This window comes from Pocillopora damicornis, chromosome 2 (genome assembly GCF_964200805.1).
Source record: "Pocillopora damicornis chromosome 2, jaPocDami1.2, whole genome shotgun sequence".
NCBI lineage: Eukaryota > Metazoa > Cnidaria > Anthozoa > Scleractinia > Pocilloporidae > Pocillopora > Pocillopora damicornis.
This window is the reverse complement of record NC_142671.1, coordinates 24,227,457-24,254,956: the sequence shown is the minus strand read 5'-3', so window position 1 is coordinate 24,254,956 and position 27,500 is coordinate 24,227,457. Positions and strand designations below refer to the sequence as shown.

At 40.9% G+C, this 27,500-nt stretch overlaps 5 protein-coding genes and 3 pseudogenes across 7 annotated transcripts in view; 5 read left to right on the top strand and 3 right to left on the bottom strand.

Annotated features, from left to right (window-relative positions):
- The first annotated feature begins 473 nt into the window (after positions 1–473).
- Positions 474–1,524, top strand: LOC149050438 (uncharacterized). The gene is made up of 3 exons (XM_089192686.1): positions 474–1,009; positions 1,112–1,362; positions 1,493–1,524. Exons 1-3 carry the CDS (start codon positions 972–974, stop codon positions 1,522–1,524), a joined length of 321 nt encoding a protein of 106 aa, XP_089048812.1. The 5' UTR covers positions 474–971.
- An 18-nt stretch (positions 1,525–1,542) lies between these two features.
- Positions 1,543–4,866, top strand: LOC149050437 (uncharacterized; annotated as a pseudogene).
- The window catches only part of LOC149050433 (uncharacterized), a 30,700-nt gene continuing 6,285 nt past the window's right edge, over positions 3,086–27,500 (top strand). Inside the window, exon 1 of the mRNA XM_089197766.1 lies at positions 3,086–3,105. The gene's annotated coding sequence lies outside the window, so the exon portion shown is untranslated. The remainder of the gene's footprint in view (positions 3,106–27,500) is intronic.
- Positions 4,957–5,870, bottom strand: LOC149050436 (uncharacterized). Its single transcript, XM_089197769.1, has one exon. It carries the CDS (start codon positions 5,868–5,870, stop codon positions 5,148–5,150), a length of 723 nt encoding a protein of 240 aa, XP_089053895.1. The 3' UTR covers positions 4,957–5,147.
- Positions 6,066–14,313, bottom strand: LOC149050435 (uncharacterized). Its single transcript, XM_089197767.1, has 2 exons — positions 12,958–14,313; positions 6,066–6,388 (listed from the first exon to the last, which is right to left on the bottom strand). Exons 1-2 carry the CDS (start codon positions 14,198–14,200, stop codon positions 6,066–6,068), a joined length of 1,566 nt encoding a protein of 521 aa, XP_089053893.1. The 5' UTR covers positions 14,201–14,313.
- Positions 6,275–12,016, top strand: LOC113665661 (uncharacterized; annotated as a pseudogene). Its single transcript, XR_016184077.1, has 2 exons — positions 6,275–11,893; positions 11,967–12,016. The product of XR_016184077.1 is annotated as an uncharacterized LOC113665661 (transcript).
- On the bottom strand, positions 14,522–26,436 carry LOC149050434 (uncharacterized; annotated as a pseudogene). The gene is made up of 9 exons (XR_016184079.1): positions 26,338–26,436; positions 21,567–21,700; positions 19,837–20,883; positions 19,302–19,472; positions 18,798–18,962; positions 17,955–18,311; positions 17,242–17,295; positions 16,291–16,760; positions 14,522–15,935 (listed from the first exon to the last, which is right to left on the bottom strand). The product of XR_016184079.1 is annotated as an uncharacterized LOC149050434 (transcript).
- Positions 26,396–27,500, top strand: part of LOC149050432 (uncharacterized) — a 15,131-nt gene continuing 14,026 nt past the window's right edge. Inside the window, exons 1-2 of the mRNA XM_089197768.1 lie at positions 26,396–26,845; positions 27,303–27,374. Coding sequence (XP_089053894.1) covers positions 26,476–26,845; positions 27,303–27,374 — 442 coding nt within the window. The 5' untranslated portion in view covers positions 26,396–26,475. The remainder of the gene's footprint in view (positions 26,846–27,302; positions 27,375–27,500) is intronic.

Sequence of the window (27,500 nt, the reverse complement as noted above, 5' to 3'; positions counted from 1 at the left end):
CTTCTTGTTGATCTTGTGAAAGAAGTCTGTTGAACACAATCTCAGATGCTGGAAAAGCAAACTTGTTCAAATCATCAGCTTTCCAGTAGCCAAGACGTTTCTCTATACCCCTTGGGATGCGTGAACTTTTGAATTCTGTGGTCCATGGAAAATCATTTAAGCGTTCATCTGCTTTAGCCCAGTCAACTGCATTGTCCTCATCTTCTTTCAACTTAAAAATAGCATTCTTGACAATGTTAAGATGAATCATATGCATCTCATCAAAAACCAAGTCTCTATCATACAAAAAGCCATAAAGATTATGCAGTCTATGCAAGATTGACAGTCCAGTGTAGCCACTCTCTTTGGAGAGTTGCTGTCTTACACTGCTTCTTTCCTCAGTGGCTATTTCACTTAACAATTCCAAGTTGTCAAGGATACTTTTCTTTTCTGCAGGATAGCGTCCCTGTTTTCGGAAGTTGGGGTAACACGATGGTCGGTTGCTATGTAAATTCCTCCCGTTGCTATCTTAGAGGTCACGTGATGACGCGTTCACGGCTTGAGCTGATTTAAGGCGTCAAGCTAAAGGGCTTTTTTCAGTCGTTTATTTTACATTGGATAAAGCTTACCAACCTTCTTTTTTCCATATTGAATGACTATGGCCTTTCACTTATGGCAGAAGAAAGAAAAAATCAGGTTTTTCGAATGACTTCTCCACGAAACGGCTCGTCTAAGATAGGTACGCTACCGGCTAGCAACGGGTTTACAGAAGCCAATACGTCAACACAACCGCTGTGATTTCTGTATTTCTAGAGTCCTGGTACTGAGAGAACAATTTTTTACTTAGGGGGCTCCACTGTTAAGACAAACGCAGAACAAAAACGAAGAAAATACACCTAAAATACCTGTCCTCCTCCCTGAAAAGTATAATTTTGACCGTTTAGTTACCGAGCGTGCCATAAATCGAAAGTTGAAACTGGACTTTGGTGTAAATGGCGTCGTTTTCGCCGATTTCTTCGGAGGAATCCAGGTAAGAAAATCTCCTGTAAACTCGATTTTCTCCGTTGATCAGTTTAGGCCGCCATCTTGAATTTCCTCAGGCTCAATGTCGAGTGTTTTATTTCATCTGTAGCCCTGAAGGAGACCGTAAATGTTGCGGAAAAAGCCGAAAATGCAGCAAAGGGAAAGGCCATGTGGGCAAATGTGATTCGAAACAACAAGTAAATCGTTTCTGGGAAACATCGCCCATTTTTAATATTCATAAGGAGCGCCAAACGCTCCAAGACAACTTTCGTCATCTTCAAGTCCAAGAAGATGCTTTATCCAAGGAGCAAGATATCTTGGCTTTACAAAGGGAGACAGATTCTCTAGTGGAGGAATCAGGTTTGTTTCCTACTTGTAAGTGGGTTAGTTGCGGCAAGATAAACGGAATTGATTATTATTTATTCATTTATTTGCCGTTTTGGAACTGTCATTATTTTGATGATGATTCCCTATCCTTGTTTATTGAAAGAGCACTGCAAAAATCAAAAGGAGAGAAAGTGAAACTAGACAAAGAAATAAGTGAAGCAGAGGAGACACTGAGAGAACTAAAGGAGGCATATGAGAAAGTGAAAAAGCTGTTGGAGCAGAAGGATTATTCCCGAAGACGAAGGAGTGCTGCTAGCACATCATATGAAATGATTAATGATTATAAGTCGAGCACTAGATATAGGAGAAGGGAAGAAACTAAAAACATTTTAGAATTTATTCATGGGGGTTTTGAAGCTTCATTGTATGGGGCATGGGATTTTTTGGCTGCCAATGCAAGTAATGAAACCATGACCAAATTAATGAGTAGTTATAAGAGGGGCCGATTTCTTCAGGGTATTTTTGAGAGAGCCATTAATGATTTTCAGAAGTCAGAAGAAGTACTGAAACAGTCTGTGGCACTTAAATATCAGAGTTATTTGTCAAGAAGAAAGTATAATCGTGTCTGTAAAACACAAAGTTCATTTTTTAATGCTGAAAAAGAAGTCTGGCTGCCACGTAACATTAAATGTCTTGGAGTTGACTTAAGGTTACCCAAGCTCAGCTTCTCAGATGACAATGTTGACAAGTTTGTGAAAAGTTTAGACATTGGTCATGTCACACAGATCCCAGGGGTATCAGGTGTTTCTCGCACAGTCACTGGCCTGGTGTTTATGATTATTGATTTGCACTTGAGAGTTCCCCATCTTTCTCGTAAACTTGTCTGGTTCAATGAAAATGAAAATCATTTTATTTTTCAGTTCTCAGATGATGGAGCTCCTGAAACAAATGAGCTGACAATGTCAATAGGAAGTATGGTGTGCTGGAACTTTGGAGATCAGGTACGAAGTAGGGACTTCCAGTACCTCCTCCACTGTGTAAGTGTAAAAGAGAAAGATCAAATAATGCATGACCTCTGGAAGCAGCACACTGAAGAGATGAAAATGTTGGAAGGTAATGTTTTGACTGTTTGTGATAAGGAGTGCACTGTTGAATTTCAGCCAGGAGCAGACATGTCCTGGCAGAACTGGGCTGCCAATGAACTCAACCAGGCAGCTACATATCCTTCCCCATATGCAAATGTTCATAAAGGAAACATAAACACTATGGGGGGTAGTATTGGAGTGGGTAAAGATGACACCTGGAAGCCTTACACTATGGAAATGAGAACCTCTAATACTAAGAAGGTAAACAATTTTATCACCTCTCTTGCCCCAAACCTTTCAGAAAAAAATAAAAATTCCAGAAAGTTGCATTTTATGGCTGAAAATGGCATCCCACAGTTAGGTCTACCAAGGATTGGGCATTTTGCAGACAAGTTAAGGCCAGAACCCATGCACTGTGAGATCAATGCCTGGCAGCATTATATTGATCTCCTATATTTAGAGGCAGTAAGAAGAGGAAAGTTTGATCCTTTTGTTTCTGCCCTGGCAGCACCTATAGGGAATAGAGGTGGAGATGTTAAGGAGGGACAACCCCAAAAGACTCTTTTGAGGGTTTCTGATATAGACAGTGTTGGGGAGCGTGCCAGAAAGCAGGAAATGTTGCAGAAATCAGAGGAGGACCTAAAACAATACCTGCAGAAGACAGGTTTTCCTCATGGAAGGCATGCAACAGGTGAGGGGGGGTGTGGACCGGGATACTTGGCTTCAAGAGTAAAAGAACATTTTAGTGATGAAACTAACAGGTAGAACAAATTACCAGTTAGGCTTATTGGCAATCAAGCTATTGCATTGGCTCGATATTACTACCGTTTAGTTGACACTTTAGAAAATGAAGATGAAACAGAGGCACAAACAATCCAACGACTGGCTCTTAGCAAGATAGGTGAGTATCTGAGGAATGCTGGGGGGCTTTTTAATAGATTAGAGACCAATTCTGCTCAGGTTGCAGAACTGAAAGAAATGTGTAGTATGTATTTTAACCTGATGTCTTTGTTTTTTTCATCCAGTGTTAATGTCACAACATGGACAATTGGATATGCCATTCCCTATCATGCAAATTTGCTGTTTACAAGGTATGGGGTGGGCTATGGCATTGTCTCTTTGCAGGCTAAAGAGGCCAAACATTCTGGGGTGAAGGAAGATTTGACCTTAACTAACCGGTCAAATGTAAGTACTGCCACTGGTAAATGGTGGCAAGTAATGCGAAGTAATTATGTTCGCTCATTTTACCTCCCAGAACATCAACCAATGCCATCTTCTTATACCTCACACTACCAATCACGTTCTCCACCACACTGTTTCCAATCAAATGTTTGTAATTGTGGTAGAAATAAAGAAAACGATTTGCTCAGTTGTCAAGTTTGTTTCTCTAGTATTAACTTTGTGACTTGTGCAAGCAGCAGAGGTCTGACAATCAGTGTTCTAAAACCTGTTGTCTGTAAACAGTGCAATACTCGCTTTGCTGATAACCTGTCATTTATTGTCTCATTTAAAGTTCTGCAATGCCACTGAGGTAAGAAAGGTAGCTATCCAGCCAACTTTGATGACAGTACCTAGTTTAAAGGAAGCTTTACGAATTAGAGGATTAAGCACTGCAGGTACTAAGGAAATTCTAATTAAGCACCTTGAAGGTGCATTGGCTGGGGAGGGGTAGTTGAATTATTTTTTAATCAACAGTTTAAATCTCTCAAAATATTTGATTTTCAAGTTATTTTTCTTGGCCAAGTTGGTGCACAATAAGGCATACTTGTTATGAGAATGATAACTAGGCTCTCAACAAATTCTGTGTACCAGTAATGTGAGTAATATACCTACTTCATATGAAAAATATATTTAAATTGGTGCAAAGTTTTTTAAATTAGCTATGTTTGTCAGAGTGGTTAAACCTGTCCAAATGCAAAAGTACTGTTGTCACTGATATCACTTGGTATGCACTGATATATTACATTTAAAACTTTATAAACCCATTATTTTTTTTACTAACTTGCATTTTAGAGGCAGGGTTTCTGCTCTAATGAATTTATGGAATTTTGTACTTAAAGTTTGGCCACTTAAGCCTTTACATGCCAACAATAGCATGAATATTCTCTATACTGTTCTCAATATATTTTACAAGGTGTTGACAAGGAGAATTTCCTAAATAATCAAGAGCTTCATTAGTTAATAATTATTTCCCTCATTCTTGTGACCTTGTTTAATTTGGGGTTAATATTGTAAGAAGAAATTAGATTCTAGACATTGTAAGGGGTCAAAGGGTCAATAACTAGTGACCCAGCATTTTGCTTATGTGGACAAAATACATTTGTTTTATTAATGGATTTGTCTCAAATAAAAGGTAAACGAATTTGCAGCTTGATAGTTTTAAAAGTAAGATGAAGTATACACAGATAAATGAAATTTGTATCTAAAAGGAGTAATTCTGTATACTGATAGATAATTTCATAAATGAGTCAGACATCATTGTTAGTCAAATAATAAGAAAGCTTTCAGCTATTATGTTTAGGTAAAACCATAATTCTATTTATTCACTCCAATGTATTACAGTCTACAAGATACGAAGATTAAATTTTTAAAATATCTGCTTGTATTAAAAACATGTTTCCTTTAGAACTTTGTTTCAGATTACATTCAAGGTTGTCATTCTTTTGATGTATGAAGTTTTGTGACAAGGTCTAACAAAACATTAGCAAGTCCTACTGTTAATTAACTGTCAAGCTAGATAGTGTTCAAATTCAGTAGCTTTTGCAAATTGGAGTCCTTTGCAAATCCTTCTCGATCATAGCGCTGCACGCAAAATGTGGTTACTACCCTTTGTTGTTTTGTTGAATAAACCATTTGCAGCGGCGTAGTTGGTGTTACAACAACAATTGATTTGCCGCTGTAACTTTGAAGCACGCGACCATCCTCGGGGATTTTCTCGAAGTGCCGCTTCTTGAGAAAATTCTCTCCTTTAAATCTCGCGGGAGACCAAATTTTTCCTGCAGTGTCGAGCCTTTGGAAAGTTAGCGTTATTCTCTTACCATTCTTGGTTGTGTCCGCGCTTCCACCGTAGCCTTGTACTAAAACCCAGATATGTTTAAAGACTTGAAATGGCATAAAGAGAGTGATGGGCGCCATGAGTCCGGTCATTCTAGAGCGAGCGAGCTTCGCATTAATAGAGAGCCCGATCTCCTTTAGGAAGCAATCCACCAAGGGACCTACAAGCTCCAACTTGTTGCCTGTGAGCTCTTCCAACACGGGATCAAGGTCTCTCATCCCGTAATTAGGTTTATTTTCTGCGAAACGAACCCTCCTCAACCATTCTTTCTCCGCAGAGAACTTCATCTCTACGGAGTTGGTATTCCAAAACCGGTCTCCTCTCTCTGTTTCATCCTCCATGCCGAAGAGCCTTAAACAGAGTTTGTTTGATGTGCTCGCGCTGTTATTATTTGCCGCCATTTTTTAAAAGGCCTTTACTTTTCGTGCCAACTTCCGCTGATGATTTCTGCACCAGCGCGCATCAGAGTTGCGGGAGGAAAACCCATGGCAACTGACCATCATGTAATAGTAGTGGAGTGTTTCTGCAACATACACACTTTCAGGTTTGCAACGCCGGCAACCTGATTTCCCCATCTTAGTAAATTTCCCAACTTCTCACAAGCCACAGTGATCCCCTGAAAAACACAAAATTAAATGTCTTATGGTTGTTCTTCCAGCAGGTTTACCACAAGTTGCTAGATTATAATTGACTTGGATGCCATTGATGAAGTAGTCCTCTATACCCGCTATAAGTGGTTCCAAAAAAGGATCTAAGGAAATTGGTCTTTTCTTTGGAAGCATATGTGACGGTACAAATCCTACCACGTACACCTCTTCAGCTTTGCACCTTTCTACCTTTGACATTGCTGCTATAGTGATCTCAATTGCTCCACAACCACGGAGTGATGAACTTAATGGTTGCCATCCATCCCAATGTGCTGAAAAAAAAGAAAAGGTTTGTTTATTAGGCAAAAGGCATGGATAAGGGTAATTCTGAGTGGCTTATCGATCTCAAGCTTCAACTGCAAGCAATAAGACTGGTTTCTGTAATAACTTGGTCTACCCAGCTGTCTAAGAAATGTTAATTGTAAGTGCCCCTAAGGCACGGGTTTATCCCTTGTTTTGATTTAGTAATCGTTTAATTAATAATCTGTAAAAGTCACACTAGGTGCCTCGTCACGCGTTCCGTAAGTGGCATCGCATTTCCAAACAGAACGGATCTATTGTGAAATTCAATAATTCGATCGATTTCGCAAGCACTCGTGGTTTAATAGAAAGAAATTGTCTGTCGTTTTTATCGAAGGAAGGAAAGGTCCTTTTTGTGTCAACTCTTGCCAGATCCGGCAACAATGTAAGTTTAATTTACCTCGAGTGTTTCTATAGCTAATTTCTTGTCCCTAATTTTGTGAATCAATTATTTTTAGCTTCACGGTCAAATACGACATTTAATAAAGGAGGCGTTCCATGAAAGAAATTGGGGCGATATTTGTGTCGATCAGTGAGATTCGTACGGTCCAGCTAGCGGCGATCAAGCGTCGCTATAGTGAAGATTGGAGGAATTCAAGATATTAGCGGGAGTTTGTCGACTGCATACAATAGCCATGGCGCAGGCAAATCCTACGATGGAAGAAGTCACGAGCGAACAGAACGAAGACCATCAAGTCAGCGTTGAAACGACTGAAAGGGACAGAAGAGAAAGAATCCCTACTGAAAAGGGCGAGTCACTTTGCCTGGAAAGGCTTGTTGAGGAGCGAAAGGCCGCAGGAGTCGCTCTGAGGAGGCAGATAACGAAGGTAAACTCTTTACTCGAATCGATAAAAGAATTAGACGCAAGAGTCCTAGAGCAAGAGCGTGACAGTCTAGACTTGTGTAGGGATAGGATGAATGACGCTCATCACAATTATTACAAGGAATTGCATGACACTAAGGAAGCAGATGAAGCGTACGAGTGGTTTGATATTCGGGATCGCGAACATTTCCAATGTCGCATTAGAATTAACGAAGCCTTGCTTAGTGTGGAAAGACAAACAGCGATAAAATGTCTCTGGTTTCGTCAAAATTATCCAAGCGTTCTTCCTCCTCTTCAGTAAGATCTAGAAGAGCAAAGGCAGCGGCCAAGGCAGCGTGTCTTCAAGTAGAAATGGACTTTCTAGAAAGGGAAGCAGAGTATAAGAAGCTAGTAATGCAAAAGGAGTTAGCTAAGGCAAAGGCTGAGGAAGAAACCATGCGCAAAATCGAAGAAGAAAGGCAGGAGGATTTCCCCCAGATCCCGAAGCATGACACACCAATTCTAGACGTCAAACCCAAGCTATCGCCCAAAGAGGAACCTAGTGAAACGAAACCTTTGCAAGATAACGGGATCTTAAACCCAAAGGCTCCGCCCTTTGAACCCCCAAATGGCCCAGTTGTACGCCAAGGCACGCAAGCTGGTGAATCACCATCACGTGAATCAAAGCTGGAGATTTCCGACAGAACAGACGAGTTAACCTCGGTGGTGAAGCTTGTCGCCGAACAACAAAGAATGAGTCTGCTCCCAGCACAGCAGCCCCCAGTTTTCTCTGGAAACCACTTCGATTACGCAGCATTCATCAGTGCCTTCGAAAGTTTAATAGAGTGCCGAGTGAGCGATCCAAAGCAGAGGCTCTATTATTTAAACCAGCTCACATCTGGGGACGCTAAGGAATCAATTCAAGGCTTCATTAACCTCGACTCTCCAGATTCCTATGATAAGGCTAGAAAGGTATTAAAGGAAAGATTCGGCCATCCTTATCGCGTTGCACAGGCCTACAAGGATAAGCTGAATGCTTGGCCTCCTATGAAAGAAGGGGATGGCGCGCGTTTGCAACAGTTTGCTGATTTCCTGGTGCTTTGCGAACAAGCCATGAATACGTTAAAGTACATGGAAGGCCTTAACTCCGAGGACACTCTTAGAAGGATAACTGCAAAGCTGCCAAGTAACATGGGAGTGAAATGGTGCCGTTTTGCCAATAAGATGTTAAAATCAGAAGAAAGACTTTCTACGTTTCATGACGTTGTCAAATTTGTAACACAAGAAGCAGCCTTGGCAACCGACCCAGTATTCTCACCTGAAGCCCTCAAGGAAGCAAGGAAAGATGAGTTCACTAGCAGTAGCAGCAGTGACAACAACACCAACAGGAACACAACCTGGCGAAACAATGGAAGAAAAGGCAAGAGTACAAGTAGCTTCTTGACAAGTGCCACACCTCACGATGATCAACCGCCACCAGGTTCTTCATGTCCATTCTGCAACAGTCAGCATCACGATCTGGAGAAGTGCTCAAGTTTCAAAAGGAAGACTGTTAAAGAAAGAAGAGCATTTATCCAAGAAGCTAGAATATGTTTCGGTTGTCTCTGCTACGGCCACATGTCAAGAAGATGTCGAAACCGGAAGGTGTGTAAGACATGTAGTATGCCCCACCCGACCATCCTTCATGATGAAAGCAAAATTTCTCCCAAGCAAGGTAGTGAAGACCAAGCAAGAGTAGTTCAGGCAGCTGAAGCAACTAGCAGCTGTACAAGTACCTGTAATGCTACTGGAGTCACCTATGCCATCACAAACTCTATGATTGTTCCGGTTCGAATGTACCACCAAGACAACCTCGAAAGACAAGTTGTAATTTATGCGCTGCTCGACCCAGCTAGTAACGGAACTTTCGTTAAGGAAAGCATACTCGAAGAACTGCAAGTTAATGGAGTCGAGACTCAATTGAAGCTAAACACAATGCATGGTTCAGAAGTAGTTCCTACTCGTAGAGTGAGCGGTCTTATCGTGGAAAGAATGGATAGAGCGGTCTACATCAAGCTTCCCAAGACGTACTCAAGGAACGAAATACCATCGAGAAGAAACGAGATCCCAAGGCCAGAGTCGGCAGCAAAATGGCCACACCTAAGTCATTTAGCCAACAAGATTTACCCGTACCAAAACGATCTGCAAGTGGGACTTTTGATCGGCTCAAACTGTCCAAACGCCATAAAGCCGAAGCAGGTCATTCCTGGTAGAAGCAGCGATCCTTATGCCATCCGTACCCTCCTTGGTTGGGGCATCATTGGTCCAGTGACAGGAAGTACAACCACTGAAGATTCGGATGTCTTATGTCACAGAGTTGCAGTGAAGGAGATCGGTAGCGAAGAATTACCTTCCCATAGTTTTGTTGTTGAGACACACGTAAAAGAGATCATCTCTCCAGAAGCAGTTAAGAGAATGTTTGAGCGAGATTTCAATGAAGGGAAGCACGCGGCTCAACAAACCCTTTCCATGGATGATCGAAGATTCATGGCAAAGGTTAAAGAAGGAATTACCCATCGTTCAGATGGACACTATGAACTGCCATTGCCACTACGAAATGAATCGTTAGCCCTGCCGAATAACGAGAAGCTTGCAGTCCATCGCCTCCAGCAGTTGAAACTGAGATTTCGAAGAGATGAGAAATACAAAGAAGACTACACGGCATTTATGAATGACATGATTAAGAAGGGATATGCTGAGAAGATACCAAAGGACGAAGTTAGGAAAGATGGAAAGACATGGTACCTTCCTCACCATGGTGTCTTCCACCCTCAGAAGCCGGACAAGATCCGCGTAGTCTTCGATTGCTCCGTGGAGTACAAAGGGGAGGCTCTTAACAAGCATCTTCTCCAAGGCCCAGATCTTACCAACAAGCTTGTTGGAGTGCTATCGAGGTTCAGAAGGGAGCCAGTTGCCTTCATGGCAGATATAGAAGCAATGTTTCTGCAGGTCCACGTCACTGAACATTGTAGAGATCTGTTACGCTTCTTGTGGTGGGAGGATGGCGATGTAAACAAGGAGCCCACGATATACCGGATGACCGTTCATCTCTTTGGAGCTGGTTCGTCTCCTGGTTGTTGTAACTTTGCGCTAAAGAAGACCGCTGATGACCATGAGCAAGAGTTTGGCCTCGAACCAGCCGAGTTCCTGAGGAAAGATTTCTACGTTGACGACGGTCTGAAATCTGTACCTTCTACAAGTCAAGCAAAGGAGCTCATACGCAAGACTAAAGAGATGTGTCGGCGCGGAGGATTTAACCTGCATAAATTTACAAGCAACAAAAGAGAAGTTATCGAGTCCATACCAGTGGAAGATCGTGCGAAAGGCATAAAGGAGCTGGATCTCGAGAAGGATGAACTGCCTATGGAAAGAGCGCTTGGTGTGAGTTGGTGTATTGAGTCAGACGCTTTCAAGTTCCGGATCGTGATGCAAGATCGCCCTTTAACGCGAAGAGGAATTCTGTCCACTGTTAGCAGTGATCAAGGAACGAATTTCATCGGAGCAAAACGAGAGCTCCGCGAAGCGTTGCAGTCTATGGATCAAGGCAAGATCAGCACTGAGATGTTGAAAGAGAATTGTGATTGGATAACCTTTAAGATGAATTTCCCATCAGCCAGCCATGCAGGAGGAGTATGGGAGCGCCAAATCAGGACCATTCGCAGTGTACTATCAGCCCTCCTGGAGAAGAGTGCAAGTTGCCTGGATGGAGAGTCCTTTCACACGCTGATTTGTGAAACCGAAGCGATCGTGAACAGCCGTCCCCTGACAGTGGATAATCTAAGCGATCCAGGGTCACTATCTCCACTGACGCCAAATCATATCCTCACAATGAAAGCAAAGCCAGTTCTACCTCCGCCTGGCGTGTTTCAAAGAGAAGACCTGTACTCAAGGAAATGTTGGCGACGAGTCCAGCATTTATCATGCGAATTCTGGGACCGTTGGAGGAAGGAATTTCTTCATAGCTTACAAGAGAGGTCCAAGTGGACGAGACCACGCTGTAACATGCAAGTTGGTGACGTAGTTATCGTTAAAGACGACAACAAGGCGAGGAATCGGTGGAGCCTTGTTCATGTGATAGAAACGTACCCCAACAAGGCCGATGGACTGGTGCGTAGTGTCAAGGTAGCGATTGGAGACCCTGATATCTCCAGCACTGGAAAGAGAGTGCACCCCCCATCAGTTTTGGAAAGACCCATTCAAAAGCTTGTCCTGCTGCTGCCAAGAGAGGAAAGACTGGGATTCCCGCATGGGGAGCCATTCAACGAACACATTCAAAAGGAGGACTAGACACGGACATGTCAGTGAACTCTGAACTTGTTACTTTAATTATGTTTCGTTTTGTTTGAAATACGGTGATTTCAAGGGGAGCCATGTAAGTGCCCCTAAGGCACGGGTTTATCCCTTGTTTTGATTTAGTAATCGTTTAATTAATAATCTGTAAAAGTCACACTAGGTGCCTCGTCACGCGTTCCGTAAGTGGTATCGCATTTCCAAACAGAACGGATCTATTGTGAAATTCAATAATTCGATCGATTTCGCAAGCACTCGTGGTTTAATAGAAAGAAATTGTCTGTCGTTTTTATCGAAGGAAGGAAAGGTCCTTTTTGTGTCAACTCTCGCCAGATCCGGCAACAATGTAAGTTTAATTTACCTCGAGTGTTTCTATAGCTAATTTCTTGTCCCTAATTTTGTGAATCAATTATTTTTAGCTTCACGGTCAAATACGACATTTAATAAAGGAGGCGTTCAATGAAAGAAATTGGGGCGATATTTGTTGTGTCGATCAGTGAGATTCGTACGGTCCAGCTAGCGGCGATCAAGCGTCGCTATATTAATGATCTAATAAGATGGGCCCAGGCCACCTGCGGCCACGCCCATCTCATGCTCTGCTTCAGGATTTTACTCCAGGGATGTTATTCAAGGCTACGTATTTTCATTCGCTCAGAACGGGTCATCTTTCATCAGTCACTTGAGTTTAGGTGATGACAGATGTTGCTCAGCAGTTTATATGAACATTCCCTGCTTAAAGGAAGGGCTGGAATGTTACGAATTTACATGTTGCACCCTACAGATATACAGTATTTTACAGTATATTTGCGATGGGCTGAATGAAGCACTGACCAAGAACTGATGCAGAATTTCAATTTCAAAGATGCCAATGTGACTTTTGAAATGAATGCAAATTTGTGGCTCATCAGACAAATTACCCTGGAGATCGATTATGGGAGCCAGCAAGTAACTGGTACCTGTTCAAAAAGTATTACATTGTCCTATAGTGTGACAGTCGCCACACTATAGGATAATGCAATACTTTTTGAACAAGAGAAGTAGTGAAGTAATTATTAATTTTTTATATATTTTAACACTCCCATCTTTTATAAACCAAATTTATCAGCCTTGTTCAGTTCTAATCAGAATGTCCATTGAGTCCTTCAGTTCAGACATGGAAATAGTTTCAAGACCCGTGTATGAACCCACAGGGTTTCTTGTTATTTAAGCTGTGTAAAAAATAAAAGGGCATATGAATAATAGGACTATATGTTTGTTAACTGATATTTTAAAATGTGCCCAGATATATCTATTATTTCTGTACGCTTAATGTCAGATTGCTTCTATGATACATCTAAATACTGGGGACATGTTGAAAAATTGAACAAAAAATGGGGAAATGGATTGTTAACAAATGAACATTGTACTAACCATCATATGCAATATTCCTTGGATCTCCTCTAGTTGTTTGGATCTTGTATATGAAAGTATGAAAACATTCATGGCACTCTATTTCACACTCATTAACACTACCAGCAAGTTTAGGTGAGCTTGTGATAACCTCAGCAGAAATAACAGTCTTGCAGTCAAGTTGTGGACATTTAACAGGGAGAATCAACTCTTCATCCTCATTCCAAAAGTATGACAATTCAGCAAAACGCTTTCCATCCCAGAACTCCTTTTTGAGGCCCTGACCCCAGCCTATTTTTTTATCAGGTGGCAACCAGTGGGCCCTTTGTTGCCAATGAGAAGTCATTTTCGTGCACATTGAAGAGGAACACCACCTTTTAACCTTGCTTATGATGCTTAGGTAATAATAAGGTATGTTTCCATGTTTTCCACAATAAGGGCAACATTCTTCTTTATTTTGAAGCAAACCATACTGACAGGGGTGGCTTGAGTCTAAGCATACCCAGTACAGTTTTGGGGTGCTGTATCCAATGGTCTCAAGCAGAGAACATACTTCATCCCATTTGGAAGGCCAGATATTGTTCGCCTCATCAACTCTATTGTTGTTTCTGGAATACAGTTTCTTTAAGTCTAAGAGGTCTTCAAAATTCTGTATAGAGATTGCCATTTGATCCTTCATTTCAACAGCTCGTAAAATTGCATCAAAAATGAACTTATCAACATCATCCCCTTCTTCATCGTTTCCATTATCAACATCGTGATCATAAACATCATCATCAGGCCCGGCGGTATCAATTTCTTCCCAGTTATCCATTCCATTAAACTCACTGTAACTTGAACTTCCGTCGCTGCCTATGGAGTTCATTTCGTCAACATCGTTTACGTTTTCAGCAAAGCTACAAAATTCATCAGGAGTGTCTTCTGAATAAAATCCACACGCGTAAGCTGTAATTTGCTCACAATTGTCAACACTTTCTCCCGTACGACTTTCAATGTTCACCGGTTCTGCCGTGAAATAGCAATCAACTTCATCTTGAACTTCGTTATTCGAAAACTTGGCTTTCTTCGATCGCTGAAGGTGTCTCCATGCTGTTGTAGGATAGACTGGCTCGCCTGTGCACACCTCACAAGGACAATGAACATGACCATTTGATTTTAAATTTATGTTTATCGCTTCTTGGTTCACTGTACAAAAGCAAACGGAAGGGCAAGTTTCTTCGTCTAATTGTTTGCACGCCATTTTTTCCCGCGACAAATCTTCCATCCCGGAGCCGACGTCATGGTGACCAGCGGTTCATGGCTTTATGCATGCGCGATAGAACGAAAATTCTCCCGCCATTTTGCGCCCGGGTTTTACGCCATTTCACCGGAAAAAAGTCAAAATTTCCACAGAGACTTCACTGTGGTTTTTGTATGGTTTTCAAAAATTCCACAGTCTGTTTAAAAACCAAATGTGGTTATTCTGTGGTTTTTTGAGGTTAAGTTTCAAAGGATGCAAATATCCATACAAAATCCACATCAGGTTAATTAATCTCCATGTGATGTATGGAAACTAAAAAATCCAAAGAATAAAATGTCAATATCCTTGCATGGAAAATTGTGAAGTTCCATTTAATGGTTGTTCAAAATTCCACAGTTGTCAAGGAAATTTAAATTTCCAAACTAAGTTACCTTGGATTTTAAAATTCCAATGGTGGAAATTGTTTGACATTACTAAGCATGGAAATGAATAAATCCACAGTTGTCATGGAAATTAAAATTTCCAAACTAAGTTAATTTGGATTTTAAATTTCCAATGGTGGAAATTGTTTGACATTACTTAACATGGAAAAAAAAATCCACAGTTGTCATGGAAATTAAAATTTCCAAACTAAGTAAACTTGGATTTTAAAATTTCAATGGTGGAAATTGTTTGAAATGACTACTACGAGTTTCAGTTTCTTATAGTACATGTAAGTGAATTTTTTAAAGGCAGGAAAACAGAATTCCTCCCTGGCTTGCAGAAATTTAATTGTTCATTGAATTGTATTCTTTGTTGCAAAAATTTACTTCAGTTGAAAATTGTGGAGTGGAATTCATAGATCCAAGATGGAGATACAACATTTCCCTATTTGCATACAGTGGAATGTAAAAGATATTCAGGAATACACAAATTCAAATTAAGTCTAATATCCATTGTCCTTCCAGTAAGGCCCATGCCACTGTCCATCAAGTATACTGACAATGCTCTTAAAGTGAATGGTGTCCATAGCATGGCCCATGGATTCCCTTTTCCACAACTGATTTTCATTCCACTGATGGTGTTTGACAAAGAAATAACCCCTGATTGTTTTATGTCCATGGTCTACAGCTCGTACTTCAGCTCTCCACAATTCTTCATCACCTCCTTGAACAGACACCATTTCACCCACTTGGGGAGACACTGGTACAAGGACCTGGGGAATAGGGATTCTTGATCTCATGGGATCCACAACAGCAAACTTTCCAGGTTGAAATGGATAAAGCATGACTTTTCTTATCAGATCCTATACTTGAAAACATGTGCATGTCTCAAATGGCTCAATGACAATGGTATCACTGAGAGGGTGCCTTAAAATGTTACCCAGAGCATCTGTAGCAATTCGTTAAGAATCACCAGTCACAATAGGAATGTACTCCTGGTTTACAAAAACCAAATAGAATTTCAATATTTTGACAATGCTCATGTTGGCTCCTTGAGATACTACAGCGTCATCTCCAGTATGATATACTGTTCCACATGCAAAAGCATGGGCCCTTTCTACCAAGGCACTACTATAAACTGCTGCTGTGTCTGGTGCTTCACCAAAGCCAGGGACATTTCTAAAGTAATCCTTAATACTCAACCGTTCATCTCTCTAAAGTGCCTCTATTTCACCCTTCCCAATAAGCACACCATTGTTAGCTCTGATAGTGTTGACTCTTACAAGTTCACACCACCTAACAAGGTCCTTTGCTGCTTGAAGAGAAGAAGCAACCATCTGTAAATAAATGGACAGTTTATAATTTTAATAATATTCATATTAAAGCTTGGAACAGCGGCTCTACACTTATTTATTGAAATGGCCGATGGATGCATTAACAATGTGTTAAAAAGATGAAAACTCCTGACAATGAATAATAGGGGTGGCAAATGGTAAAATCCGAGACTTCCCAAGACCCTGCACCGCGATTGTAAAATTCAAGTGTTTTTCACGAGCCAAGATTCCGGGACCCTGGTTTGTTGTGCTGAGATTTTGAGACTCATGCAAAATTTGCCAAGACCCATCATTTTTCAATGACCATTCGCCACACCTAACAATGGGGGAGGTAGTGATTACTGATATCTTAATCTACCTTTTGTTGATCATAGCTACCAGTCTTGGATGAAGCAATCTTCCACTGTTTCTTTTCAAGTGACCAAGCTTTGATGAATTCTCGTTGCGATTCTCTCTGTGCAAAGCTTTTCTCTATGCCTTTATTATTACTGGACTGCTTAACATATCGACCAACTGCTCGTTCAAACTGAAAACACCAGAAATTGTCTGGTGATGAGAATCTTGTTATGTCTTCTGGTAAATGTGTTAGGCTATGTAGTGTTATTAAACATTCTGAAATGCCATATGTTTCCTCAACAAGAATGCAGTATCCCCAGCACAATTTTCGAAAAGTTTCAATCATTTCAAATGTCCAGCCATTTTGTCCACAATTGAAAACAAACTCCACTATTCTTGGAAGTGGGGCCCAAACTTCACCATGTTCAGGCGACAGTAATCCTTCCAGAACAAACTCAGAAGCTGGGTAGCCAAGCTTTTGATATTCTTCAGCTGCAACATAATAATTTATAAATTTAAAGTTAAATAAAATTTGCCCTGTTTTTTGTGTTTTGCTATAATAAAATTAATAACAAATTACATTATTATTATTATTTTTTTTAATTTATGATGTGTAAAAAACTTGTTTCTCAGCATTACACTGATGCAGTTTTTGGAATGTGGCAACCAAGTCAGCCTGAAACCCAAAATCAAAGTTACCTAATTATAAAAAAAAATAAATGCAATTCTTTTTTACCGAAGGTATAAGACCCTAATATTTACAGTGTTGAACCTGACTTTGCCTTGTCGTCATTATCCCAGTATAGTCCTAAGCAAGCGTGATTAATAAGAGATTTATAACATGACTGAAAGAAGTTTTACTTTTTACTTAGAACTGGACAATAGAAAGAATAAACACTCACTCAATTTCCCAGTATGCACTTAAAAGTACCACCCTCAAATAGCCCTCTCAAAATAAGTTTCAGACACATACCTTTCCAAAAGCCAATTTTAGATAGATCTGTAGGAAGTCTGGCAGCTTTGTACTCTAAGAAATATATTTCACACATAAGATTTCTAAAATCAACTTCATGTAGTTAATAAAGCATTGTGCCTATTTTCAGTACTCTTACAGTAAAAACCCGCGAGTAAGAACCACTATTTTAAGAACCAGTTAGGCTAAAATTTGCCTGTTATACCTACCCCCCTTATATAAGAACCACTTGAGCCTAAAGTTTTGAAACTGGTTCTTATTTTCAAAATTAATTAAAAAATGTCTACATGTTCTGGAGAATAAGATATGTTGACATCAATAAAGTGCCAATACAGTTCCAATATAGTCTAAACATTGGTATGCAAATTTCATATAAGAAAAAGGCTGAATACCACTAAAAACTTGATCAGAAATAATGATTTTTTTCGTCAGAAAATAAGAACCTGTTAAGATACAATTTAGCCTAAAATGCTGTTAAATATCCGTTATATAAGAAGCATTTAGGCTAACCTGGAAAAATGCTTGTTCTTACTCGCGGGTTTTTACTGTATTCCTACTTATTGTATTCGTATATACACACAAACAAGTAGCATTAAATATCATAAAAGAAGGCAGGATGAACCTGTTTAGCATTAGAGCTTATCCCCTAACACATGCATGCAACAATACTGTTAAATTTTAACAGAATGGAAATATAAGTTATATTACTGTACCAGTAGTCCAGGGCATCCGTTTTAAGGCTTCGCGTAAGTGATCTTGATCCACCAGTGAATTGGAAAGAAGATATTCCAGTCTCCTCTTTACAAGGTTAAGAGGAATGAGGTGCATTGCATCAAACACCAAGTCTTGAAGAACATCAAACTTGTACAGCTTATGCAGACGATGCAGTTGAGAAACTCCATGAAAGCCACTTTCTCTTGATCTGTCTAAAGCCACTGTTATTCGTTCTTCCTGTCCTATGTCAACCATGACAGGGAGTTCTTCAGCAATACTCCGTTTTTCTGGTGGAAATCAATAGTTTTCTCTGAATCCTGGGTAGTAGTAATGCCTCTTGATTGCAACCCACTGCCCTGTTTGTTATGAGAATAAGAAACCATGTGATTAGATGCAGTCACAAAAAGACAAGTATCTTCAATTATTTAAGATGGGCTAGGCCCAAAATAATTGTGTTTAAACTTTTGAATAACAATTGCATGTTGTTAGTAAGAAGCACTGCTTTGCATACATGTGATTCCTGATAAAATCTGCCAGCAACCAAAAACATTTCTGCCTCACTGACAGAAATTTTAAAATTGATGGGCATGTTTTAAACCTTTATCAAGTCCAAGCTAACAGACAATATAAAACTAACTGTTAACATTTCGATAACAATCTGAAAAAAAATTCACTCTGTATATTACATGAACCAACAATCAGACAGGAGATAAACCACAATTATATTTATTTATTATCTGTGAGGGTTCTTTCTAGCCAGTGTTCAAGCTTCTTTAAATTTCACACTGTTATAGCATTGTTGTTAATTTAAGATTACTTTCTTTGACTTCAAGGAAACATACCAACTTTCTTGCATCGTCGACATCCCTTTTTGCCACCAGCCCCTTTTGATTTGCAAATTTCACACTGGGCTGGGTGGTCTCCAGTCCAGAGGATAAGCAGTAGCCTTACAGTCATCTTTCCACTAGGAAATCCGTCTATCTCTCCTTTGTAGTTAACCTCAATTCCTTGAAGATGAAGACACAAGTTTTTTATATATCCCACAAATGAGTAATTATGACAGGAAACACCCATTTACTTAGTTCATTCATTTCTCAAAGTGTATAAATATAAAATTCTGCCATATCTTTAATTTTTTTATATATAAGATCTGTCTAGATACCTTTCCACACTGTGGCTTGATAGGCTTGTAATCTAGGTTTTACAAATATTTAGCTTTCCCTTTTTTGTGTGAGGACCTTGTTCTACATTATAATAATTATTTTGTGTTATAAAGGTCATGCCTGGTTCAGTTTCATTTGACATGCAGGCTGTCAGTTGTGAGTGTGTGAAAAAGGATACACTACCTTCAATGAAACTGTTTTCCAAATCAGCTACTAGTGGCTCCAAGAAAGGATCTAAGGCATTTGGTCTCTTATCAGGCAGCAAGTAGGATGGAACAAAACCAACTGTGTATACTTCTTCAGTTGACATACGGTGAAATTTTGACATAGTACCTATCGTCACTTCAATTGCACCTGGATTGAAATGAAAATATTAAAATATACTTAAGATTTTTCAGTATAAATTAAAAGTACTTTGGGATTAATTATTGCTGTAAACATCAGGAACAGAAAATGAGATCAATGTAGTTAAAGCAATCTCACATGAAACTATCAGAACTCAGTGCTGCCATTAAGTTTTTTTTTAGCAGCCATTGCATTGTACTAGACAGTTATCAACCATACCAGTGCAATATGTATGCAACACCAGTAGACATCTACATCTGTAACAGTAGTGTGGTGTTACAGGTTACAGCCCTTAATGACAGCCCTGACTACTGCACTCGTGATATGTGTGTACTACATAAGCATTACATGTAAATTATTTATGTACATGTACCTGTACTTCTGTTGCTGGAACCAAAGGGTTGGAAACCATCCCAGTGGCCTAACAATGCAATATTTCATGGATCACCTTGAGCAGACTTGACTTGGAACGAGAACAAATGGTGACATTCATCTCAGGTTACTTCTTTGATACCACTTCGTACTTCTGGCAAGGAATCAACAACTTCACTGCTAATAATATTTCTGCATCCTTGAGTCGTGCATCTTACAGGCAAAGTCCATGTTGATGCAGGGTCCCAGAACCAGGAAAGCTCAGCAAATCGGTCACCATCCCATAACTCAGTTTTAGAGTGCCATCCTTCAGTTCTTTGCAACCAATGTTCCTTTTCCTTCCAGTGCTGCGTCATTTTGTTACACATCTCAGGGTCTGATACCCACTGCTTGACTTTGGTTTCTAGTCCAAGGTAATAATAAGGAATAGTCCCCTTTTGTCCACAGTACTGGCACTCATCAGACCGTTTCTCTAGTAAATCCCACTTAGAAGGGTGATCCTCACTTAAGCAAATAAAATATTTCTTTGCATATTTATACCCAACATCCACTACATGTTTCCTGGCATCAGCCCAAGTCTTAGGCCACTTTGCTTCTACTTCCTCAACATCAATATCTTGGTTTAAAGAGGCTCCTTTGCAATACATTGATTGAGCCATTAATAGGAGTTCTTCAAAGTTATTAAGTGATCCACCCATTTTATCAAGGAGATCCAGGGAGTGAAATATACATTCAATTATAGCTTCTGCAGTAAGCTGCTTTCTGTGCTGGCCTTGATCAGCTTCTCTTTCTGAAGCATCATCTTCATGCTCAGGAATTGCAGAAAGACATGAAGTTGGTGGAGACAACTCAGTGTAACTTGACTGGAAAACGAAGCATGATCCACCACTTATGTCAGCACTGAACAACATGTTTGTTCCGGATGCACTCGGTTCATTACACTGATAATTTTTGTCCTTTTCTTCATCGATATTTATGCATTCAGAATCCATTGTATGTGTGTCATCTTCTATTTCTGACCTTAATCCAAAACTATTACCATCTAGATCTGAAATTCAATAAAAGAGGAATTTAAGGTTGCCACTCATCAGAAACTAAAAAAATCCCTGACTTTCCCCTGACTTTTCACTGACCTGTGAACAATTTTCACTGACTTTAACAAACATCTGGATTTTCCCTGACCTTTAACAAAATTCCCTGACTTTTCCCTGATCTTGAAAAATGATCGTTTTTCCCTGACCGTAACAAGCCTGGAATTAAGGGCTCGCTTTGCCTTTTGATCAATTGGTAAATAAGGACATCACTATGATTTGCCAGTTCAATCTGCAATGATACATACATGTTGGAGAACAGGTCATGGGCAAAACAAAGCAAAACCAGTGAACAAAACTACCGCTTCTACACTTGACTTGTATCAAAATATCGATCGCTTTGCACCATTATTTTTTGGAAAGATAATCGAATACTCAAACTATTCAGGACTTTGATAAGCATGTAAGATAATAAGATTTTCCCTGATCTTTTTTTTTTTTTGTTATAATAGGAAATCCCTGATATTTTGCTGACCGTGGCAGCATAATAAATTTTGAGCGTCAGTTTACGTGAGTCATTCTTCGCTTTCTCTTAATTTCTTATTTATGATATAAATATTCTTTTCTAAATGACAAACTTTTCATAATAACATATTTAAGATTCAGATCAGCACTACAAGCTAGCAAAATGCGCACCCACCTGCACTACATTCAACCTCACGTCCAACGATTAATTCACGCTGACTTGATAACAAAAGATGCTGTTGCTGCGTCTTAGGGTTCACAGCTTTACCCTTGCAGTTTTCGCAAGGGCAGTGAACATGAACAGATACCCTTGTGTAGTATACTAGGACAGCGGTTGTTTATGTAAAAAGTATACATCCGGGAAAGTGTGAGCGCGGGAAGATTATTAAAGAAACGTGTACTGTGTGTACTGTTGTTGTTCGCCTTCGTGGCTGCCTTTTGTGGCATACTTCTTCATTTTTAGACACTACAAATTGGCGACGAGGATGGCGAATTCAGTAGAAAGGGCGCTTCCACCTCTAGATTTAACAGGGTCTTCCTCTCAGGTCGCGGAACGATGGCGACAGTGGAAACGATCGTATCAGTATTACATCGATGGCAAGGGAATTACGAATCCTTCTCGGAAAACAGCTCAGTTACTTCATTTAGCAGGTATGGAAGTACAAGATATTTACGAAGATATTCCAGATCCTGGACCACTGAATGCTAACGAGGATAATGAGTATGTGGTGTGTCTGCGAAAGTTGGATGCTCATTTTCGAGCCGAGGACAATGTACCATACGAGCGTCATGTCTTTCGTCAACTTACGCCGACAAAGGGAGAGACCGCCGATAAGTTCATGGTTCGTTTACGTAAACAAGCTCGTCATTGTAATTTTGGTCCAACTTTGGAAGAAAATTTACGGGATCAATTGATTGAAAAGTTGCCTAATGTTGAGCTAAAGAAGAAGCTATTGGAAGTCGTTAATATTACTCTGCAAGCAGCAATGGATAAAGTTCGAAAGTGGGAAGCCTCACACGAGCAGGCAGGTCAAATGGTCATGCCAAGCCAAGAACCTGGAGCAGGTACTCATGCAGTTGAAGAACGTCCTGGGCGTGGAGACAAAAGGAAAAGCGTTTGTTTCAACTGTGGTAAAGAAGGTCATTTTGCCCAAAGTACAAATTGTCCCGCCCGAGGTCGCAAGTGCAGCAAGTGTGGTAAATATGGTCATTATGCCAGCTGTTGCAAAGGGGGAAGGAACTCGAAGCCTGGAAAACAAGGTAACAACCAACAACGGGGAGGCAGACAGCAGCGTCATAGTAAGGGGAGACAGGCAAATCATGTTGAGGGTCATTGTAACGAGTCAGGTGAGGATGACAGTTTTGCTTTTACTATAGAAGAACAGACATGTGCTATGTCAAATTCCTCTGAACCCGTCATCTCAGTGAAGATTGGTGGAATCAGCAGAGATGTGTTGATTGATTCAGGTTCTGCAAGTAACCTCATTAGTAAAGATACACTGCAGGAACTTAAGTATCAGGGGCTCAAGATTGAATTAAAACCTTGTCTGAAGAGATTGTATGCTTATGGGGGTCGAGAGCTTAAAATTGAGGGCCAGTTTCAGACAGAAGTTTCCGTACCCAAAACAAAGGTTGTGGCAGATTTCATTGTTGTTGAATCCGGGCGTTGTTTGCTGGGATATTCGTCCGCCACAGATCTTGGAATCCTTCGTGTGGATCTCTCGGGAACTCTTGGGACAGGAGACTGTAACACTGTTGATGGTACCTTCGTGGGAGGACTCAAAGCAAAATACCCCAGTGTATTCCAGGGAATTGGAAAGCTTAAAGATTATCAGTTGAAGCTACACATTGACCCCAGTGTAACTCCAGTCGTTCAAAAAATGCGACGAGTACCTTTTTCTGTAAAGGACAAAGTAACTGCCAAGGTTAACGAACTCCTTGAAAAGGACATAATTGAGAAAGTCGAGGGGCCTACAGTGTGGGTAAGCCCAGTCGTTGTTGCTCCTAAACCGTCCGGGGACATAAGGTTGTGTGTCGACATGCGGAGAGCCAACGAGGCCATTATTCGGGAAAGATTGCCCATACCAACCATAGATGAAGTCCTTGAAAGTCTTAATGGGAGTGGTGTTTTCTCGAAGTTAGATTTAAGGTGGGGTTTTCACCAAATTGAGCTGGATCCTGATTCAAGGGAAATCACTGCTTTTGCCACCCATGATGGTATATTCCGCTACAAACGTTTGAGTTTCGGTGTAAATGCCGCACCAGAGAAGTACCAGCATATCATCACCCAGTCAATGGCAGGTCTACAAGGGGTGTCAAACATAGCAGATGATCTTATCGTTCATGGTCGAGACACTGAAGAACATGATAAGAACTTACACAGTGTGTTGCAACGTCTTAGTGAGAAGCAGCTGACTTTGAATGCTGAAAAATGCACTTTCCGAATGACTAAAGTGGTATTCATGGGTCTTTTGCTGAGTAAGCATGGCATCGGCCCAACGGAGGAAAAAGTCAGAGCTGTTGCAGAGGCAAGTCAGCCTCAGACACCCTCAGAAGTCCGTAGCTTCTTGGGGCTCGTTGGATTCAGTGCCAGGTTTATACCCGATTTTGCTACCACTGCTGATCCCCTCAGAAAACTTGCAAGAAAAGGGGAACCGTTCGTTTGGGGCAAGGAGCAGGAGCAGTCGTTTCAGAGATTGAAGAGTCAAGTTGCAAGTGCACCAGTCCTAGCTTACTTCGATAAGGACACACCCACCCGTGTTATTGCTGATGCAAGTCCTGTTGGACTTGGCGCCGTGCTGGTGCAAGAAAAGAATGGGGAAAGCCGTGCCATCTGTTATGCTAGTCGTAGTTTGAGTCAAGTGGAGCGTCGTTATAGTCAGACAGAAAAGGAAGCACTAGCCTTAGTCTGGGCTTGTGAACGCTTCCACCTCTACTTGTACGGGCTTCCACAGTTTGATCTGGTGACAGACCATGAAGCACTTAAAGTCATCTATTCCAGGAAGTCTAAACCTTCAGCCAGAATAGAGCGCTGGGTACTGCGTTTACAACCGTACAACTATCAAGTTTGCTATGTGCCTTCAAGAAAAAACATCGCAGATGCCCTTTCCCGACTGACGAAGATACCGGCGTCATACAATTCCGCGGAAGATGATGGATATGTACGCGCGATAGCTCTACATGCTGTCCCCGCTGCATTGAGAATCAAAGAGATTGAACAAGTCTCAGCACAAGACTCTGAGTTGCAAGCACTCAGAAATTGTCTCATCGAAGGGAAATGGGACAATGCCCCCAAGCAGTATTTGCCAGTGCACAATGAGTTGACTTTTATTGGCCATGTAATTCTCCGGGGGACAAGAATTGTTATACCCCAAGCACTTCGCAAGAGAGTCGTTAGTTTGGCACACGAGGGGCACCAAGGAGTCACAAAGACAAAGGAGAGACTTAGAACAAAAGTCTGGTGGCCTGCTATGGATCGTGATGCCGAGAAAAGATGTGCAGAGTGTTACGGATGCCAGATGGTTACAAAGAACGTTCCACCCCCACCATTGAAGTCAACACCGTTACCCAACAAACCATGGGAAGAAGTAGCTGTGGATCTAATGGGTCCGTTACCTTCTGGAGAACACTTGTTAGTTCTCGTTGATTATTACAGCCGGTGGATAGAAGTTGATGTTATCCGAACAACTTCCAGCAAAACCATCATTCATTGCTTGGATGCCCAATTTGCAAGACATGGGTTGCCTAAAGGTCTGCATACCGACAATGGCTCAAATCTTGTATCCAAAGAAGTAGAAGATTACCTGAATGAAATGGGGATTGAACACCGTTACACAACACCTCTATGGCCAAGAGCTAATGGCGAGGTAGAGAGGCAAAACAGGTCGCTTCTTAAGTCCATGAGAGCAGCCCATGCAGAAGGACAGAATTGGAGAGAGGAGCTAAACAGGTTTCTTTTGGCGTACAGGTCCACGCCACATTCAACCACAGGAAAGAGTCCCGCCGAGTTATTGTTTAGGAGAAAGCTAACAACTAAAATGCCTGAGCTAGTCAACGTTGAAGAGGAGGAGCTAGAAGTGAGCGACCAAGCCGTTCGTGATCGGGACAATCAGAGAAAGCAGTTTAACAAGGACTATGTGGACAAGAAGTTCCATGCCAGAGATCGAAATGTGAAAGAAAGAGACAGTGTTCTGCTTGAGAAGAAGAAAGAAAATAAGCTGTCACCTTGCTATGAGAAGGAACCATATCAGGTGATATCTCGTTATGGGGACCAGGTGGTGTTGCGATCGCCTCAAGGTGTCCAGTACAAACGCAGCCTTCAGCATATTAAGTCCTTTAATACGCCAGATCCAGAAGAACAGGAAACGCCACAACAGGACGCTAAACCACGGACTGAACCTAAGTCATTTGAGACGCCACCTGTGGCAGAGGATCAAGTACCAATGGCTGAATCACCACCAGAAGATGTACCTTCTACTGTACCTACAGCTGAGCCGCATGTGAGAAGATCCGGCAGAATTGCGAGCCGTCCAAAGGCTCTGAGTGACTACGTTCTGTACTAAAACTAGTGACATTGGCATTTTCATATTACTGTTTGTTGTTATTACATGAGTGACATTGAAACGTTGTTTTATAAGCTGAACGGCCAAGGCTATGTTTATGTTTAGCGTGATTTTTGTCTTGAACATTTGGAATCGAATTGAACTTTTACGGTATCTAAACAAAGTGGAAGTTTGTTATGTTTCTGTCTTTCGAGGTTAACCATCTGAGCGAAGAAAGAGAGGGAATGTAGTATACTAGGACAGCGGTTGTTTATGTAAAAAGTATACATCCGGGAAAGTGTGAGCGCGGGAAGATTATTAAAGAAACGTGTACTGTGTGTACTGTTGTTGTTCGCCTTCGTGGCTGCCTTTTGTGGCATACTTCTTCATTTTTAGACACTACACCTTGCAGCACAATAGCAACGCGAAGAGGGAAAAAAGGATCCGAAACGTTTATCCGCCTTCTCCGCCATGTTTTCTTCCTAAACAGCTTTGCAACCTCTCCTCCAAACTTACGGTCAGCGGATACTGAAATTTCGACCAATGAGAAAGCTCCGCGTGAGTCGTGTCATTTCCCGCCAGAAATGGGATCAAAGCTGCACGTCAGACGAAATTTTGTGCTCTTTGCTCGGCTGCTGCACAAGTTTGTGTTTCTGCGAGAAGATGGTCGATTCGGAAGAAGAAGTTGGAGTTCTGGACCAAGATTTCACGCCATTTACGCAGTCAAGTCCGAGCTATTCCGTTGAAAGTGAAACGGATCAAGTAGTCTGCAAGATTTTCAAGAAGTGGAATGCAAGGAAACTTCCAGACTCTGCCAAAGGAGGAACGGTTTCAAAGAAATCGAAGATTGAACCGTCAATTGAACCAGCATCATTGGGCGCCGAGGACTGCAAGGAAAATGTCGACGTCAAAGGTCAGTGCTTAAGTATTAAATCATTTACACGACCTTATAATTACAAACATTTAAAATGAAACCAAGTATCTTTCAAGTTGACTGATAAAGTGTAGGTCTTGTTGAAACCATCCAAAAAAAAAATTGTAAAAAGTCCCTAAAATATTTTAAAATACAGGACTAAAAGGTATGTTATCATTCTGTACAACTTACACAGACATAAATGTTATGACACTGTGGTGTTTTCCTTGTGCAGGAGAGCAGTAATTTGAGATGAAAAAAATTATTTATGAATAACGGCAGGGTCAACACAGGTGTGTTTTTTTTTTGGCCGGCTCAGGTATTTGGGGGGTGGTTTTCGCGGGGCCGGTTTTGGCCGCGGGTTTTAAACCTACCAAGCATAGCTTAATTCAGATAAATAACCTTCGGTACAAACTCTGAAACTGAAACCAGTGTGTTTTTTGTTTGCATGCTCAAGATTGGAGTGTGGAAGATGTTCTGCAGTGGCTGGAAAGAAAAGGATTTAAAGAGGAATGTAAGCTTTTTAAAGGTTTGTACATTAAACCCTGTTAGTGCCAAGATTCTGAGGGGGGTGGTCTGCAAGTGCCAAAGCGAATTATTTTCTATCACTTCACGCTACCCTGCAAACACACATGAAACAGATGTTGAATTCTAC